The sequence below is a fragment of the Lipotes vexillifer genome, unplaced genomic scaffold (genome assembly GCF_000442215.2).
Source record: "Lipotes vexillifer unplaced genomic scaffold, Lipotes_vexillifer_v1.1 scaffold387, whole genome shotgun sequence".
Classification (NCBI taxonomy): domain Eukaryota; kingdom Metazoa; phylum Chordata; class Mammalia; order Artiodactyla; family Lipotidae; genus Lipotes; species Lipotes vexillifer.
The window spans coordinates 3,374,380-3,393,899 of record NW_006795399.1 but is presented as its reverse complement, the minus strand read 5'-3'; the positions used below and the strand labels follow the sequence as shown (position 1 = coordinate 3,393,899).

Here is a 19,520-nt window from a genome sequence, read left to right as displayed (position 1 = left end):
CCCTACACTTTCTCTAAACCCTGAAACAACCCCTAGACTACGAAGATTTCATAAGCTACCCAATTGCAAAAAACATTTTTCCTCCCCTGCACAAGGTGAATAAAATAAAACCTTAAAAAAATTAACTAAATATGGTACATAGAACATACTTAGATGTATCTATGCTTAAATAAGACAAGCCTTAAGAGTACAGCCCTTACATCAACTACACAATTTAATTTTAAAAAGATAAAAAATAAAAATTAAAGAAGTATTGCCCTGAGTCCAAACAATAACAAGAACAAAAAGAGTATCCAGAAAAGTAGTTACAAGAGGGAAAATATATACTTATTAGCCTCTGAACTGTTAAGAATTAGTGCTTATCTCTAAAATGAGTACTTAAAGTATGTCCATTTCCTTACAATTTAAATTGGGATTAAAGCATCAAGACTACTTACATTTGGATCAATACAGTGAAAAAGATCAATTTCATTTAAATGTTTAAAATTATCACTTCCTCCAAGACAACTGTACCAAAAAAGAAAAAGGGAAAAAAATGAGTCTCTTCAAAGAGGTAAAGATTAGTAGTATCTTCAATGAAAACACAAAACAATCAAGCCAAAGTTATTCAAGCTGCCTGAAACAAGCCTTTTACCCAATGATGTAAAATGGTAATTTACCTGAATGTAAGTTTGGATTTTTCAAAATTTACATTAACATCTTTACTGTCTTCAACACAAAATTCAATGAAGACATAGTCCCTTCGATCGTACCACTTTGCAGAAGCAGGCTGCCTACAAAAAGATAAAATTAGACAAAGTTAATCTGAAATTCACTATTTACATAACCTCCAAAGCTTAGCATGTAAGTAACATACTTCTGTTCTCCATCAGAGCATTGATTATTTTGAGGCAGTTTATTGCAATTTCAAACGTGAACTACATCTTTTTCCCTAACAGCTGCAGTACAAGTTAAAACGCAATGATACGGACTCCCCTGGCGGTGCAGTGGTTAAGAATCCTCCTGCCAATGAAGGGAACACCAGTTCGATCCCTGGTCCGGGAAGATCCCACATGCCGTGGAGCAACTAAGCCCATGCTCCACAACTACTGAGCCTACGCTCTAGATCCCGCGAGCCACAGCTACTGAAGCCCGCGCACCTAGAGCCCATGCTCTGCAACAAGAGAAGGTACTGCAATGAGGAGCCTGCACACAGAAGGAGACCCAGCATAGCCAAAAATAAACTAAACAAATAAACAAAATGCAATGATACAAATTTCATCATAGAAAGGATTTAAAAAATGAAACAAAATGCTCACTGGAGTTAAGCATTTAGGTAGCCCTGTCAAAATTTGTGGTACTCCTTTATAGCCCTGCTCTTAAGAATTCAACTTCACAGAATTTTAAAAACCAGAACTAGGGGACTTCCCTGGTGGTGCAGTGGTTAAGACTCTGTGCTTCCAGTGCAGGGGCCCCGGGTTCCATCCCTGGTCAGGGAACTAGATCCCACATGCATGCCACAACCAAGGAGCCCGCCTGCCGCAACTAAGACCCAGTGCAACTAAAATAAACAAACACATATATATTTTTTAAAAAATCTGAACTAATCCATTGTCAACTCAAATACAGTATTCAACATTTCTACTTACCATGTTAGGAACTGTGGGGGGAATTTTTTTAAAGTATGAGAAATGACAGTATTTGTCCTCAAAAAAGTTCTCATTTGGACTGTTCTGGCAGTCCAGTGGTTAAGACTCCAAGCTTCCACTGCAAGGGGCAGGAGTTCAATCCTTAACTGGGGAACTAAGATCCCGCATGCTGTGCAGCACAGCCAAAAAAAAAAAAAAGTTCTCATTTGCAGGTGACTATATAAAGCAAAGCAACCATTTTTTTTTTCCTGGGCAAAAATATCTTCCTTATGATTCTAAATAATGACACTAGATAAAAAATTAAACTTTATAGTCCCAACTGTTAATCTGTATCTATATCCAAATACTAGAAACAACTTGGAATATTTGCTTTTTCCTTATTATTCACCAGCTCCTATCCCTTGCAATAGACTCCTGTCTTCTTCAATGTTAGCTGCCTAAAGCTCTATTCATCCATTAAAATTATGTTTTAGAATATAGCTAAAAATCTAGTAGAAGCAAATACAGTCAAATGTGGTTAATTAACAGGCAATAAAGATTATACGTGGTAAATACTTTGAAAAATTTCCTTTGTCACCTTTAAAACAAGTTACTTAGGTAAGTATTTACATATGCATAAAAATTCCAAGAAGAATTCACACGCACACAAATGAACAGCATATGCCTCTAAAGAATGAACCAGAAAGATGAGACAAAGTAGAGCCACCTCATTCTCAACTATTTCAATTATTTTTTTAAAAAATAAGCATGTGAGGGGCTTCCCTGGTGGCACAGTGGTTGAGTGTCCGCCTGCCGATGCAGGGGACACGGGTTTGTGCCCCAGTCCGGGAGCATCCCACATGCCGCGGAGCGGCTGGGCCCGTGAGTCATGGCTGCTGGGCCTGCGCGTCTGGAGCCTGTGCGCGGCTGGAGCCTGTGCTCTGCAATGTGAGAGGCCACAACAGTGAGAGGCCCGCGTACCGCAAAAAAAAAAAAAAACACAAAAAAACCAGGAGGAAACAATCAGAGTCTCTCTCTCCTTGGCCAACGACAATTTGAAAGGATGACTGCAAACTGATCCAAATACACAAAATATAAATACTCCAGTTTATATTGATTAAAGAAATGTAAAACAAACTACCCACAATTCTAGATCACCAGAAGATGCTACAGCTCCAATTCTTCACAAAAAGGCAATTAAAGAGAAAGAATAGGTATTTATCCTTCTTTCCCTTTATGAACCTTTATTCATGGTACCTGAATAGGGCCAGTTCATGAAGGAAACGTCTTTACAGAATCTCAGCTTTGTGTGGAATAAAACTTGAGGAGGAAAAAAAAATCATCATTTTGCAACCTTTAAGCTGATTTGGCAGTGTTCATCAATGAATCGGACCATTAACAATGACTAGATGAACAGCAGATAAAGAACTTATGATCTTAGCATCACTGAAAGTGGGACGAGACATTCACCTCCTGATTTGATCAACATGATATATTCCACAGTGAACGTAATTCCAGTCTATAGGACATACGAGGAAAAGAAACAAGTTAAATGGTATCACAAGAAGTGAAAAATTCAGAATACTGTTTCTTAAATCAATGGCAGAAAAGAGGGGGGAACTGCTCTAGATTAAAAGAAACCTAAGAGTTATCCAAGAAGTGCAATTTGTAAATCTGATAAGCATCTTGATTCAAACAAACTAAACATAAAGATTACTGAAACTGTGGAGACCTAGATATGGACAGAGTATTAGATAATGTGAAAACCGTTAGTTTTGTTAGGTGTGAAAGGCACTGTTTTATGGAAAACAAATGTCCATTCAAGATTAAAAGGGAAGTACATGGAGTCTGCTTTAAAATAACTAAGGAAAAAGGGCGAGATAAAGCAGTGTGGCAAAGGCCTGTTGAATCTGGTGGATGGGTAGATGGGGATTTATTACATTCATAATACTTTTTAAAAAATGATATTAAATGGTTTCGCCATGGAATGCTTTCTTCCTTAAGAGCAACCCAGTCTAACTGTGAAATTGTGTTATTTAAAAATTTAAAAAGAGGGACTTCCCCTGGTGGTCCAGGGGTTAAGACTCCGTGCTCCCAATGCAGGGGAGCCCAGGTTCAATCCCTGGTCAGGGAACTAGATCCCACATGCCGCAACTAAAGATCTGGTGCAGCCAAATAAATAAATATATATTTTTTAAATCCACTGGGCAGAAGAGGAGGGGAGTAGATAAAATAAGAATGACCCTGTACTGATAATGGTTGTGACTGAATAATGGGTACATGAGGAATTCATTGTAGTATTCTACCTTTCCTGTTTGAACAAAAAACGTAATAAAGCTGAGAACAATTACCCTGATTTTTTTCAAATTAATTTTTATTGGAGTACAGTTGACTTACAATGTTGAATTAATCTGATTATAGTGAGCAGATTCTTCTCTCAATATGTTTACAAATGGCTATTTCAATAAACTCTGGTAAAAATGCTTTTCTAGCCGAATTTAACAACATAATCTGAAAATACTTGATAGTACTGTTTACCTTGTTAAAATCAAGTTACACATTAAGAACCTATAGTAGGGCTTCTCTGGTGGTGCAGTGGTTAAGAACCACCTGCCAATGCAGGGGACAAGGTTCGAGCCCTGGTCCGGGAGGATCCCACACACTGTGGAGCAACTAAACCCGTGTGCCACAACTACTGAGCCTGCGCTCTAGAGCCCACGAGCCACAACTACTGAGCCCACATGCCACAACTACTGAAGCCTGCATGCCTAGAGCCCACACTCCGCAACCAGAGAAGCCACCGCGATGAGAAGCCCACGCACCACAACAAAGAGTAGCCTCTGCTCACCGCAACCAGAGAAAAGCTCGTGCGCAGCAACGAAAACCCAATGCAGCCAAAAGTAAAATAAATAAAATAAATTAATTAAAAAAAAGAAAAGACCCTATAGTAATGGAGAAGGAGCACATTAATGGCGATCTGGTATATAAGCTTTTTCGTTTCTGTTCGTATCAAGGACATTGGAACCAGGGGAGAATCTTTCCTTTCCTTGAATTCACATTAAGTAATCTAGATTTATATCATTTTCATGGCCTGAAATCACATCCTAAATTCATATGTTGAAGTCCTAAACCGCCAGTACCTCAGGATGTGACTGTATTTGTAGAGAGGATCTTTAAAAAAGTAAGGTAAACTTAGATCTCAGGGTGGGCTATAATCCAATATGACTGGTGTACTCATAAGAGACTAGGACAGTTACACAGACATGGAAGCAACCTAAATGTCCACTGAATTTCTGCCCGTGGACGCCACCAAGTAAGCACCATTGACATCTCCTCCCTCCACTGCAGTCAAGTCTAAGTCAGAGTTACCCAAAGAGCCCCAACATCTGCGGAAGCTCTTCACTGGAGGTTTGAGCTTTGAAACAACCAATGAGAGTCTGAGGAGCCATTCTGAGCAGTGGGGAATGCTCACAGATTGTGTGGTAATGAGGGATCAAAACACCAAGCGCTCCAGAGGCTTCAGGTTTGTCACATATGCCACTGTGGAGGAGGTGGATGCAGCCATGAATGCAAGGCCACACAAGGTGGATGGAAGAATGGTGGAACCAAAGAGGGCCATCTCAAGAGAAGATTCTCAAAGACCTGGTGCCCACTTAACTGTGAAAAAGATTTTTGTTGCTGCCATTAAAGAAGACACTGAAGAACATCACCTAAGAGATTATTTTGAACAGTATGGGAAAATTGAAGTGACTGGAATCATGACTGACCAAGGCAGTGGCAAAAAGAGAGGCTTTGCTTTCGTAACCTTTGGTGACCATGACTCCGTAGACAAGACTGTCATTCAGAAATACCACACTGTGAATGGCCACAACCGTGAAGTAAGAAAAGCCCCATCTAAGCAAGAGATGGCTGGTGCTCCATCCAGGCAAAGAGGTCGAAGTGGTTCTAGAAACTTTGGTGGTGGTCGTGGAGGTGGTTTTGGTGGGAATGACAACTTTGGTCATGGGGGAAACTTCAGTGGTTGAGGTGGCTTTGGTGGCAGCCGTGGTAGTGGTGGATATGGTGGCAGTGGGGATGGCTGTAATGGATTTGGTAATGATGAAAGCAATTTTGGAGGTGGTGGAAGCTACAATGATTCTGGACATTACAACAGTCAATCTTCAGATTTTGGGCCCATGAAAGGAGGAAACTTTGGAGGCAGAAGTTCTGGCCCCTATGGTGGTGGAGGCTAATACTTTGCCAAACCACGAAAGCAAGGTGGCTATGGTGGTTCCAGCAGCAGCAGTAGCTATGGCAGTGGCAGAAAGTTTTAATTACTGCCAGGAAACAAAGCTCAGGAGAAGAGAGCCAGAGAAGTGACAGGGAAGCTACAGGTTACAACAGATTTGTGAACTCAGCCAAGCACAGTGGTGGCAGGGCCTAGCTGCTACAAAGAAGACATGTTTTAGACAATACTCATGTGTATGGGCAAAAAAATGTGAGGACTGTATTTGTGACTACCTGTATAACAAGTTATTTCAGTTTCTGTTCTGTGGAAAGTGTAAAGCATTCCAACAAAGGGTTTTAATGTAGATTTCTTTTTTTTTGCACCCATGCTGTTTTGCTAAACAGCAACCATGCTGATTGCTAAATTTAATAGTCTGATCATGATGCTGAATAAATGTGTCTTTTTAAAAAATGTGCTGTGTAAAGTTGGTCCACTCTGAAACCATTTTGGTAAACTACCCCAACAGTGTGAAGTTAGAGCTCCTTCAGGATGATGCCAGGTTCCATTCAAAATTTATTTACAACCTGCTTTGGTGGAAAAGCTATTGCCTTCAGAAACCTTGGTGTAGTTGAATTGACAGTTACTGCGTTGTGACCTGGAGTTCACCGTGAAAAGGGTCACCCAAGCAAAGTCATGGAGTTTTTTGGTTATTAATATGATTGTTGGCACATTCTATGCAATATATCTAAATTGAATTACGGTACCAGATAAAGTTATAGATGGGAATGAAGCTTGTGTATCATCCATTATCATGTGTATTCAATAAACGATTTAATATGCTCTTGGGGGGAAAAAAAAGGTTCATTGATGGCAATGGATAAAGATATGGTACATATATACAATGAAATATTACTCAGCCATAAAAAGGAACGAAATGCTATTTGCAGAGATGTGGATGGACCTACAGACTGTCATACAAAATGAAATCAAAGAGAAAAACATCATACAATATCGCTTATATGTGGAATCTCGAAAAACGGTACAGATGAACTTACTTGCAAAGCAGAAATAGACTCACAGATGTAGTGAACAAACTTATGGTTACCAAGAGGGGAAGAGGAAATGGGACAAATTGGGAAACTGGGATTGACATATATACACTACTATGTATAAAATAGATAACAAATGAGAACCTACTGCATAGCACACGGAACTCTACTCAATGATCTGTGGTGACCTAAATAAGAAATCTAAAAGAGTGGATATACCATATACGTATAACTGATTCAATCTGCTGTAGAGCAGAAACTAACACGTTGTACAGCAACTATAATCCAATAAAAATTAATTTAAAAAATAAATTAATTAGAAAGAGACAGAGGGCTTCCCTGGTGGCACAGTGGTTGGGAGTCCACCTGCTGATGCATGGGGCGCGGGTTCGTGCCCCGGTCCGGGAAGTTCCCACGTGCCGTGGAGTGGCTGGGCCCGTGAGCCGTGGCCGCTGGGCCTGCACGCCCGGAGCGCTCTGCAATGGGAGGGGCCACAGCAGTGAGAGGCCCGCATACCGCCAAAAAAAAAAAAAAAAAAGAAAAAAAAGAAAGAGAGATTAGTACAGTTACAGAGGGAAGACCCTGTGAAGAAGACAGAAGCCGGCCATCTGCAAGCCAAGCAGAGAGGCCTCAGAAGAAACCAACCCTTCTGACACCTCGATCTTGGACCCTAACACCCTCCAGGATTGTGAGGAAATAAATTTCTACTGTTTAAATCACCCAGTCTCTGGTACTGTGCTATGGTAGCCCTAGCCAACTAATAAAATCATTTACCAGACAATAAAAACAAAATTAAATGATCCTAACCTGGAGCCAAAGATGGTTTTTATATTTTTAAAGTTGTGAAAACAAAAATGTGAGACAGATATTTGTGGCCTGTAAAGCCTAATATTTACCAAGTGCCCCTGATCTAAACCGTCTGAAAATACAAGGGGGGGAAACCCTACACTTAACCTAAACAGTAATAAACACATATATTCACTCATTTGAAAGGAAAACCAAGTGTTTTAGGAAATCACAACTCTTTTCTCCTATTAACCCAGAGAAAGGATGATTTTAAACTCTAGCTCCTAAACTATGTTGGATTCGTGTCTATAGTCTTATACAAACACTGGCAAAATCCCAAACTACTGTTCAAGTCTGTTAATTCATTTTAATAGTAACATACCTATAAACGCAAAAACTTTTTCACCTCTGCATAATTATGTGAATAAGCCACTACTTATAACAAAATAATACCCAAAATCTCTGAAGTGGGACATTCCAAGTTCTTCTGACAAGTTCTTCCAAGTTCAACGTTAGGGCTATGTCAATTCGAGCAACTAAACTTTACATAACCTAAAATTCTCCTCTGTAGTTTTGACTAAAATTTCTTAGTTTGTCTTAAAATGACAGAGTGGAAACCACATTTGTTCCCAAATACCATTTTTAATATACTAGAATCTCATGCATTTTAATTCTAATTTGTAGAAAATTACAAGCACCTCTCCCTTTAAAAAAATGAATGCACCATGGACTTCCCTGTTGGTCCAGCAGTTAAGACTCCGTACTTCCACTGCAGGTGGCACGGGTTTGATCCCTGGTCGAGGGAAGTTCCACATGCTGTGAGGTGTGCACCGCCCCCCAGAAAGGATGTACCAGTGCAATGACCTTAATGCATGCCCTCCAAATTCATATATTGAAACCCTAATGCTCTACGGGATGATATTCGAAGGTGGGACTTGAGAGGTGTTTACTACTAGATCATGACGGTAGAACCCTCATAAATTAAAGTCATGCCTTAGGGGCTTCTCTGGTGGTGCAATGGTTAAGAATCCGCCTGCCAATGCAGGAGACATGGGCTCGAGCCCTGGTCCAGGAAGATCCCATATGCCGTGGAACAACTAAGCCCGTGCGCCACAACTACTGAACCCACGTGCCACAACTACTAAAGCCCGGGTGCCTAGAGCCTGTGCTCTGCAACAAGAGAAACCACCGCACCGCAACAAAGAGTAGCCCCCACTCACTGCAACTAGAAAAAGCCCGCGCGCAGCAACAAAGACCCAACGCAGCCAAAATAAATAAATACATTTATTTAAAGAATAAATAAAGTCATGCCTTATATATAAAGAGGCTCCAGAGAGGCCCCTAGCCCCTTCCACTACTATGAGGACACAGCAAGAAGCTATGAACCAGAAAGTGGGCCCCTTCACCAGAAGGTGACCATATTGGTGCCTAAATCTTGAACTTCCAGACTGCAGAATAGTAGACAATAAGTTTCTACTGTTGATGAACTACCCAGTCTGTGGTATTCTGTTACAGCAGCCCAGACTAAACCAACCAGCAAAGCTACATGGAAAAAATGTGCTAAAGAACATTTCCAGGTTATTACACTTCTTCTGATAGCTTACTATGTGCAGGACAGATTAAATTATTAAAAGACAATTAGGGGCTTCCCTGGTGGCGCAGTGCTTGAGAGTCCGCCTGCCGATGCAGGAGACGCGGGTTCGTGCCCCGTTTCGGGAAGATCCCACATGCCGCGGAGCGGCTGGGCCCGTGAGCCATGGCCACTGAGCCTGCGCGTCCGGAGCCTGTGCTCCGCAAATGGGAGAGGCCACAACAGTGAGAGGCCCGCATAACGCAAGAAAAAAAAAAAAAAAAAAGACAATTAGGACACATCAAGCCTTTTATGAACTGGTAGGACAAACATATCATACATAATTCCAGGTAAGTTCATAAAGCTTAAGGTTGAAAACCAAGGTCACAGACATCCCTGGAGACCATGGAAAAGAGTTTATTCTGTATCTGGCTAGTTTAAAAAGAAAATTAATTATAGCTATCATCGCTTTAAAAGTTTGAATATCTCGAGAGAGAAAAATTCTGTATCTAATAGAATTCTACAGCATATGTCTTGTCTCTATAACCAATACTACCGTCAAAGCTCCAACATCTTTATCTTCTTTGTCTCTCAGAATTTCCAATGTTCAGAAGTTTTTGTAAGGGGAATTCCCCTGGTGGTCCAGTGGTTAAGACTCTGCGCTTCCACTTCAAGGGGGCGAGAGTTGGATCCCTGGTCACGGAACTAAGATCCCCACATGCTGCAGAGCGCAGCCAATCAATCAATCAATCAATCAACAGAAGTTTTTGTAAGCAGGTACTCTGGACCATTATACAGCAAACATGGAAAATTATGAGGTCTGCGTGCCACAACTACTGAAGCCTGCATGCCACAACTACTGAAGGTCACGTGCCTAGAGCCCGTGCTCCGCAACAAGAGAAGCCACCGCAATGAGAAGCCCCCACACTGCAGTGAAGAGTAGCCCCTGCTCGCAGCAACTAGAGAAAGCCCGTGGGCAGCAACAAAGACCCAATGCAGCCAAAAATGAATTAATTAATTTATATTAAAACTTAAAAAAATTTTGTGAGCTCTGTATGTGAGAATTTAGTGAAAGAAAATATTTTTACTATTCAAGTGAGAGGCCTACAAATCTTAGTTAATACCATAATAATTCAAATTTGGCTTCCTGAAATGCACAGTTTAGCTCAACCTCATGGGATACATATATATTACATGCTCATCCCATACAATCACACAGGATTCCACATCATTTTGGTGTTTTCCCCCCAGAAATCATTAAGAACTGTCATGGGACTGTTCGATCAAATTAATTTTTTTACAATAAGTTTTAACATACACAAATGAGACATATGATCAATATCTCAATTCTTACTCTGAATCACTGAGAAATAATTAGAATACTATTATTTGGTCACTAAACATTAGGCTCTTCACAGACAGGGAATTCCCTGGTGGCTCAGTGGTTAATAATCTGCCTGCCAATGCAGGGGACTTGGGTTCGGTCCCTGGTCCTGGAAGATCCCACATGCCGTGGAGAAACTAAGCCCATGTGCCGCAACTACTGAGGCTGCGAGCCACAACTACTGAAGCCTGCATGCCTAGAGCCCGTGCTCTGCAACAAGAGAAGCCACTGCAATGAGAAGCCTGCACACTGCAACGACGAGTAACCCCCACTTGCCGCAATTAGAGAAGGCCTGCGCACAGCACCGAAGACCCAACGCAGCCAAAAATAGATAAATTAAAAAAAAACAACCCCAAAACAGACAAATATACTGGGGAAAATAGCAATAACGACCTTTTAATAAAAATGCTCTACTTTTGGGACTTCCCTGGTGGTCCAGTGGTTAAGACTCCACACTCCCAATGCAGGGGACACGGGTTCGATCCCTGGTTGAGGAACTAAGGTCCTGCATGCCGCACAGCGCAGCCAAAAACTAAACACAAAAAATGCTCTACTTTTGTAAAAATATTTAAGACTGCAAAATGTGATACAAGGATGCACTAAATGACAATCTTTATGATAAATATTTTTAAATCTATTAGGTTTTATCTTCAACTAATGGCCTCATACAGAAATCAAGCAGAAAAAGTGTAAGTATTAGTTTTTGATTGGAAGGCCAATTTCTTTAGATTTTAAAAAAATTGGAGGGGGAAGAGAAAGAAGGGTAGAATCTCTTAAAGGAGAATTTATGGTAATCATCCAGTTAATTAAGAGAAAAAATCAGCCTGACCAAATCATAACTAATAAGCTAAATATTCCCAAAATAAACATTCTCAAAATAAAGGGCTCACAAACAAATCAAATGTATTTTGAGGGTATATACTGATTTGGTGGTCCTTCTTTTCCAAAGTTCCCAAAATATAGCAAAGCCTCAATTAATAGAATCTAAAGTTATAAACGACTCTCACCAACTTTATCTTTCACCTACTGACCACCAAACTACTCGCTCAATTTGCATGAGATAGGGACTTCTCTTGTGGCCCAGTGGTTAAGACTCCGCGCTTCCAATGCAGCGGACATGGGTTCGATTGGTGGCTGGGGAACTAAGATCCCACATGGTGTGGAGTGCAGCCAAAAAAAAGAAGCCAATCTATATTGAGATATAGCTGAATTTGACTGAAGATGCGATACAGCAAAATAAAGGACCAACTGTAAAAGATCCCAGTTAGTTCCAAACATCACTGTCAAGCACCTAATATAACCAAGTCTTGTAGCTGAAAGAGATTTAGAGTCTAAATATTATTCAATAAACAGATTATTTATTAAACACAATACCGGGAATTGTTCCGGAGAGACAGCTGTTAGCAAAGCAGATAAAAATCTCTGCCCTTAAGAAGCTCACATTCAAGTTGGATGAAATTTAGCCCAAAATTCTTCTTCTAAGAAACATGGGGGTAGAGGGATCCATTACTAACTACGGTTTACCTTTCTTGAAGTATAAATAAGTGATACACTATAAGACAATGTTTTTTGTTTGTACTCTGAAAAGTAACTCATCTATATATTTAATTATATTTGTAAGATACATTACATCACAACCTATAACCTCACATACTTTATTCAGAAGTAATGATAATCCCCATACAAATTTATTTTTAATGGAACATGATGTTTGTCTGAATTAAAACATCACTTTGAATTCTAAGATAAAACAATAATAATCAGAAGACTAGCTTTTTACTAGAACTTGATAATGGAGAAAGTATCCTCTATGTTTATCCTCTATAAACTAAACATTTCCAGTAAATGAAAAGCTTCTTAAAAACTAGATTCACTCACCTTCTATGTATCCCAGAGTAATTTTAAACATCAAGAAGGGTTACAGGGACTTCCCTGGTGGCACAGTGGTTGGGAGTCCACCTGCCAGTGCAGGGGACAGGGGTTCGATCCCCAGTCCAGGAGGATCTCACATGCTGCGGAGCAGCTGGGCCCAGGCACCACAACTACTGAGCCTGTGCACTGCAACTACTGAAGCCCGAGCATTCCAGGGCCCGCGTGCCACAACTAGTGAGCCCACGTGCTGTAACTACTGAAGCCCGCGTGCCTAGAGCCCGTGCTCCACGAGAAGCCCACACACCGCAACGAAGAGTAGCCCCTGCTCACTGCAACTAGAGAAAGGCTGCGCACAGCGATGAAGACCCAATGCAGCCAAGAAAAAAAAGGGGGGTTACGGAAGAAAACAAACTCATTATAACCAAGGGAGAAAAAAAAAGTTTAAAAGATGTTACAAAGTTCAGAATAACTGATATTTTAAAACCAAGTCTATCAACTGGTCTATTATTTGCAAAAGAGAATCGAGAAACTGGTAAATCTATTTCAGTTTGTACTAAGTGAGGAATGATATGGAAACATGAAAATTCTGCTAAAAAAAAAAAGCAGTTCCAGTTTCAGACTGAGCAGTTTTTCCTTGTTAAGTATTATCAAAAGCCCTGCCTGTAAACATCTAAAACCAAACTCTCTCACACATATTCTTTGCTCAGAGAAATCCCGATATACTTCTCATATTTTCAGATCTTCTGTATGCCAGTTGTACTACTATGTAAAACTTCCTGGAAAGTTAATCTGAATATACATGCAAGTCCAATGATCCCCAAATTACATGCCAAGGTGCATCAAGGCACTATGGAAGAATTACAGGGCTGCCACAGGATATTTCAAATTTAAGAGAAATTCAGTGATACTCAACTTCAGTCAAGACACTAAGTGGTTCAGTTTCAACAGCAGACTGCACTATATCCCTCTCCACTAAGTTTCAACTTTGCAAAGCTGGATTTTTGGTGGTTACGATTTAAAAAAAAAAAAGACCTACAAAAAAAAATCAACAGGGAACAGGAATTGAGATGGAAGTATCCGATTTCAAGGTATAACAAGTTATACAGTTCCCAAAAGGCATACACCTTTCATCAGTAACTGTGGTTATACAAGAAACTACGTTTTTCTTTCAATTTATGTGTGTTAGCTTTCCAAAAAGTTAACAGGCTATAAGGATGAAATACTTAAGTTGTTTGGACCCAACTATCTAATAAACAGAACTTCTAGGTTACTCCTTTTGGCCTAGCAGCACCATTAAAAAACCAACCAACAAATAAAAAAAATACAAAATAGTAACAACAAAAATACTACTAAGACACCAAGGGGTGAACCAAGAAAGTTTGTGAACCTTTGTGCTACTTCCTTTCTTTGGTAATTCCCACTCTAAAATATAAAGGTGTGGGACTTCCCTGGTGGTCCAGTAAAGACTCCACACTCCCAATGCATGGGGCCCGGGTTCCATACCTGGTCCAAGAACTAGATCCCACATGGATGCCGCAACCAAGTTTGCATACCACAACTAAGGAGCCCTCGAGCCACAGCTAAGGAGCCCGCCTGCTACAACTAAGACCAAACACAACCAATTAAATAAATATTTCAGGGGAAAAAAGAAAAACTGACCTACAGGCATGTTTTTGTGTGTGTGTGTGTATGTGTGGTACGCAGGCCTCTCACTGTTGTGGCCTCTCCCGTTGCGGAGCACAGGCTCCGGACGCGCAGGCTCAGCAGCCATGATCTTCCCAGACCGAGGCACGAACCCGTGTCCCCTGCATTGGCAGGCGGACTCTTAACCACTGTGCCACCAGGGAAGCCCCAGGCATGGTTATTTATTGGAAATAAAAGGACAACCTGGAAAATTATTCTCCCCTTTTTTTAAAGTGAAAAAAATGTCTTTGTGAGAAATTCTGGGTTCCAATCCTATTTGGGACAGTTGTTTATACTAATCAGCAGTGCTGAGAATTGATATTTGAAGAACTAAATCCTGTAATGTAATAAAATTAAAAGTTTAAAAAAAACACCTCTGTGGCTTAGATCCTTTCAGTACACAAAGATAATTAAGCATGCTGAGTTGGAAAGAGCCCTGATACAAACGCTTTTCAGCAATAAAGTACAGCTACACGAGAAGATCAACTACGGCATAGAAAATCCACAACAGCACATTTTACTTGGTTTTGGAGTACAACACGGGTGAGGGCATATTACTCAAGTAAGATTTAAAGTAATTGGCATCTTCCTGGAAAACCAAAAGTTCTAAGGTGTCCTGTGGAAGTCAGCCTCAATTTAAAATCTATCCCTGACCTACAGAGTAAATAATAAAGTTTACTAAAACACACTTTGTATTTCTGTAGTAAAATACACTAGATGCAGCAATTCTTAATAACTCAAATAAAATATGATTATTAATGTTTCAGAGCTAGATTGATTCTAAACAGTTTATAACGAAGGTGTTTTTTCCTGAAAAGCAATCATCACTAACCACCTATGACTCTAAAATAATAAAGCTTCTAGAAGATCTTAAAACTGAGAAAACACAATTAAACAGGAAAATCTTAACAATACATACTGGTCTGCCTCAAGTGATTTGTCACTTCGTTTCTACTGCCTTCCGGTTAAAGTCTAACTAAGCACAGAAAAAAAGAAAATCCAGTTGCTAGGTTACAGTGGTTAGGAAATCAACACTGAACAAAAGCCATCATCAGTTACTCTTCCTTAACTTATAGAAATTAACCATATGCTGTATGGTCACTATTACCATTTGTTTTGGAGGTTAAAGACTGATGATTTTATTTTGGGGACTCAATCATACAAAGCTGAACGATGGCAAAGTTAAGATTTTAAACAACGCTAGCAATGGTCACAGTATGTTTCTGGACAATTTATTAATTTAACTACAAGACACTGGAAAGAATGATTTCAAACTGCTCAAAACTAAATAAAACGTTTTATTTCATACCTATTGTTAATATGTCCAACTTAAAACCTAAAACCAACTACAACAGCTTAAAAAAAAAAAAAAAAGTAAAGTAGCACCCCTTGCAGGGGATTTGTGCAGGTCTTAAATGGAGGAGAGACAGGTCCTAAAACTCCCAGCCTCTTCCAAGGTAGGTGAGAGATTGAGAGCTTTTATGCAAACCACTAGGCAAAACTTGATTAGAAAAAATTTATCTAGGAAATGACGACTGAAGAGCAATCAAATGATAAAAAAACAGACCTTAAAACCCTTGAGATGTCCAGCGTAAATGCCTCTCTCTACAACTAAAAAAAAAAGTCTACAGCACACATCAACAAAATGAACGCTCATCAGCCAGATTCTTCCTAGGACTCATTAGAAGTCTTTTCCAACTCAAATAACTGACTCATAATATTCATCTTATAAATTCAGTCATTAATAAGATCCCCTAAAGAATTTGCAAGATGGCATATACTGAATACCTTAAACACAATGAAATTTACCTGGTCCCTTCAAAACACTCATTTTGAAAATAGCATTCTTCTGACAGACTGCTTTCTGGAATACTGCTACACTTTTCATCCGAGTTTTTAACCTATTTACATAAGTTAATATTTCTTACCTCTTTAACTATTTCATGTGACCTCCGAAAGTGTTTCTATCTCAAACATACTATTTCTTCACGAAAAAATTTGCTTGGCTACATTAATCTATTAAAAGTTGGTAATGCCTTATCTGAGGATTAATTTTCTCCTCACAGATGTTTTAAGATTGACAATCCTGCTACATTATTTGGAATAAATGTCAAAGAGAAAAAGCACAAGCTATTTTTCACAGATTAAAATCTTCTATTACATACCACTTTTGGGGGTGGGGGAATCCTTCCAAAATTCTAATATGTCACTTTACAATAATACATGTATTCTTCTCAAGGCTTCTTTTCCATCAAGTGACTGTAGTGTTTTCTTTACTTATTTAGACGTCTAGCTGAATACACTCACCGCAAAGGTCATTATTTTATTAAGTAAACCCTTGCAAGTGCATTACGTTTTACAGGAATAAAAACTGTTCCCCTCAATTGCTCTCCATACATAACTTTTAGGGAGCGATTAGAACCAAAAAACTACTAAATCGGCAGTTCTCGTATCTGAAAAGGTAAAGCTTTCCCTGAGAAAAATCTAAAGGCTGAAAGTGGTGATGCCAAGAATTCTCATTCTCATTCTTGGTTAAAATCACCAAGGTTTTCCTGTATCATAAAGCTTCTAAACTGTAGTCACTTCACGTAAAGAAAATTAAGCTAAGGCAACAAAAACGTGACGACATACCTGTTTCATCCTTAAACTAAGATAGGATGATGAAACATCGCCTAACGTTTAATATGAACACTGAAAACGTCCACAAATATCTTTCGACTCCAACACGTGCAGAACGCCCTGCTCAATGGTAATTCCTCGCTGCCAGGGACACAGCTGAGTTTTGGCAACTTTCACTCCGTCAGCGAGACTGGAGTTAGGAGGAAGCCTGGAAAGACCATACTCAAGCAATCACGACACCCGAGAGCGAAGTTAAGTTGCGGCGACGGTATGGCCTCCCTCCAGTCGCCTAGCAGTACCTGTCGCTCGCGGCGCACGGCCGCGTGGTGCTCTACGAGCACCAGCAGCCTTGTGGTAGCACCCACCGCAGGTGCACTTGGCCCCGGGCCTGGTCACAGCATCACAGAGCGACAGAGCAGACCACCCCAGGAGCGGAGCGGAGCGGTAGCCCACGAGGGTCCACGCCTCCAGGGCGCCCGGACGGCGAAAAGCTCACGGGAGACTAAGGCCTACGGCTAAGTTACGGAGAGTTAGGAGCAGCCGGCACTGCCTAAGGGGGAAGGTGGGATTTCCGGCACGGGGAAGCCGAGGGCCGGTTTAGAGGTGGGGGAAGCAGACATCGGAGGAAATATGTCCTCCACCCGCCAATGGTAATCGTAACAAGGATACTGAACCTCCCACCCCCAGGCAAGAACGATTTCCACCGAGGGGTAAAAGCCGAGGGGGCCTAAAGTGGGGGAGGGGAAGGGACGGCTTCCCGGCAGCGCCCCGCGCGGCCTCGGCCTCCCTCACGGGCGACCTTCCCTCGGCGGGGTGTCGCACTCACATCGTGAACGGGGCAGGGGAACGGGCGAACGGGTAGCGGGCGTCTCCGGCGGCAGCTCCTGGGCAGGCGACTCCTCTCCGGTGGCGACTCCGGCGTCTTCTCCCCGGTAGCGGCCTCTTTTCGCTTCCCTCAAGCGACGGCGGCGGCGGCGGGCTCGACCTGGGTCCCCAGAATGCACCGCGCGGGGAGAGCGACTCCTCCGGTCGGGGAGAAGAGGAAAGTGTAGGAAAAGGGGCGCGAGGACGGAGAACGAACGTGCGTGCGTGCGAGCGAGGGGTGGTGAGACCGGGCGGCGGCTGGTGACGCAGCAAAATGCCCGGGCCTAGCCGCCGCGCGTGCGCACTCTTTGTTTTCGGGCTCCTGCGCGGCTTTCTAGAGATATCTACGGAAAGGGCGGGGCCTCCCACCTCCTTCACGATCCTTCCTAGTGCTGGCCCCGCCCTACGTCCGCCGCTTCTGGACCGTCTGGTTCCCGCCGCTCCTCCCGCGCTCTCCCCTTGCGGTGGAAAACCGTTGGTCGCCCAACCTCCCGGCCACCCGACTCGGGCGATCTACCCGAGAAACGGCCGCGTTGATCCCGGGAGGAAGACCGAGGCGGAGGGACGCAGAGTCCTGAGGCTTGAAAAGTGAAATGAGGGTTCAGTTACTTTTAAGAGCGTAAAGCGGCCCATTGAGGAAACATTCCACCGCAGAAGGAGGGGAAAAGCCTCTGCTGGTGATATAATATTTGCGGAGAAGGGCTAACTTCCGAATGCAGGGCCATGGTCCACCTCGCCATTTTTATGAGAGTTGGAGACCCTGTACGGGGGCACCTCCTCCTTTGGCTGAGGAGGAACGTTTACCCTTGGGGGCTGGCGTTTGCACCTGCTTTGAGATATTAATGCTGTGGGTGAAACAGGAATGCTGTTAGGGTCTAAGTTTGTGGGAATGGAGAGACTAGGACTTTCGTGTCTCCAGGCACATCAATTGGTGGAGGTACCCCATCTTTTTTCTGCGGCCGAACTGCCGCTTTGTGCAAGGCACTGGGTTAGGCTCTTGGGGGATGGTAACCAAGAGAATCAAAACAGTACCTGTCTACTGTAGAAGGTCACTTAACCGTGCAGTAAGGGAGAAATACACCAATGCGCCACTCGTTAGAAGACAGAAGGTTTAAGGAAGTGCGGTAAGACATTTTGGAAAGTGTTTGGGGGATTCATATTAAGCATTGAGGACTTGGTATCTATACTGTGCAAGGCAGATGTTAGGAATTACGGACATTGGACCCAATGCTCAAATCCCTTTGAAAGGGGAGATTAAACCCCAGCTCTCAATACCGTGATTCTAAGGAGCTTAGTGCTTGTTGGGGAAAACAAAGCACATAAATCCAGATATTTGAGTCCTATAATGGAAGTACAAAAAATAACGGGAGCATAAAAGGAGAGGTCGATATTGACTGGAAGGATTAAGAGAGGCCTTGTTAAGAAAAATTACCCAAAACATGGAAATAAGGCAAGGAGTGGAGGAGGGATGACCTTTCAGTTCACGCTGGGACATGGTTTAACTTGTCTGCTCAAGGATGATTCTCTAGGAGAAAGGTACCTGTGTTTGACTTGCTATTTGTTATATGATTAGAGCTCAAACATTGTGAAGTTATTTGAGTTGTAGATTGCTCTCTGATAGAAAAGCTAACTCGAAAGTTTATGGTTTTATTGCTCTGTAGGAGCTAACCAATTTTGTTTAACCTGCAACCTTATTCTAATTCTTATTTTTATGCCTGTAAATATCTAGTTCCTTAAATGCTCCAGGAACCAGCTTTACCGTCTTACTGGTTCCCTCGGTGAGTTAAATAAATGAATGCTTGGCTCACGTTAATTTTATATTGGCGGGAGAATCGTGTTTTGAAATTTTTTGAAAATTTTACTTTGATAGCCTCAGAGG

At 41.6% G+C, this 19,520-nt stretch overlaps 1 protein-coding gene and 1 pseudogene across 5 annotated transcripts in view; one reads left to right on the top strand and one right to left on the bottom strand.

The window, feature by feature from the left end:
- The window catches only part of PTGES3 (prostaglandin E synthase 3), a 24,956-nt gene extending 6,953 nt beyond the window's left edge, over positions 1 to 18,003 (bottom strand). For all 5 annotated transcript variants that reach the window (XM_007467698.1, XM_007467699.1, XM_007467700.1 and 2 more), the window contains exons 1-3: positions 17,604 to 18,003; positions 660 to 773; positions 438 to 507 (exon numbers count right to left, since the gene is read on the bottom strand). In XM_007467698.1, the coding sequence (XP_007467760.1) occupies positions 438 to 507; positions 660 to 773; positions 17,604 to 17,605 (186 nt within the window). In that variant the 5' untranslated portion in view covers positions 17,606 to 18,003. The remainder of the gene's footprint in view (positions 1 to 437; positions 508 to 659; positions 774 to 17,603) is intronic.
- LOC103076870 (heterogeneous nuclear ribonucleoprotein A1 pseudogene) lies at positions 4,967 to 5,920 on the top strand (annotated as a pseudogene).
- Positions 18,004 to 19,520: the final 1,517 nt, after the last annotated feature.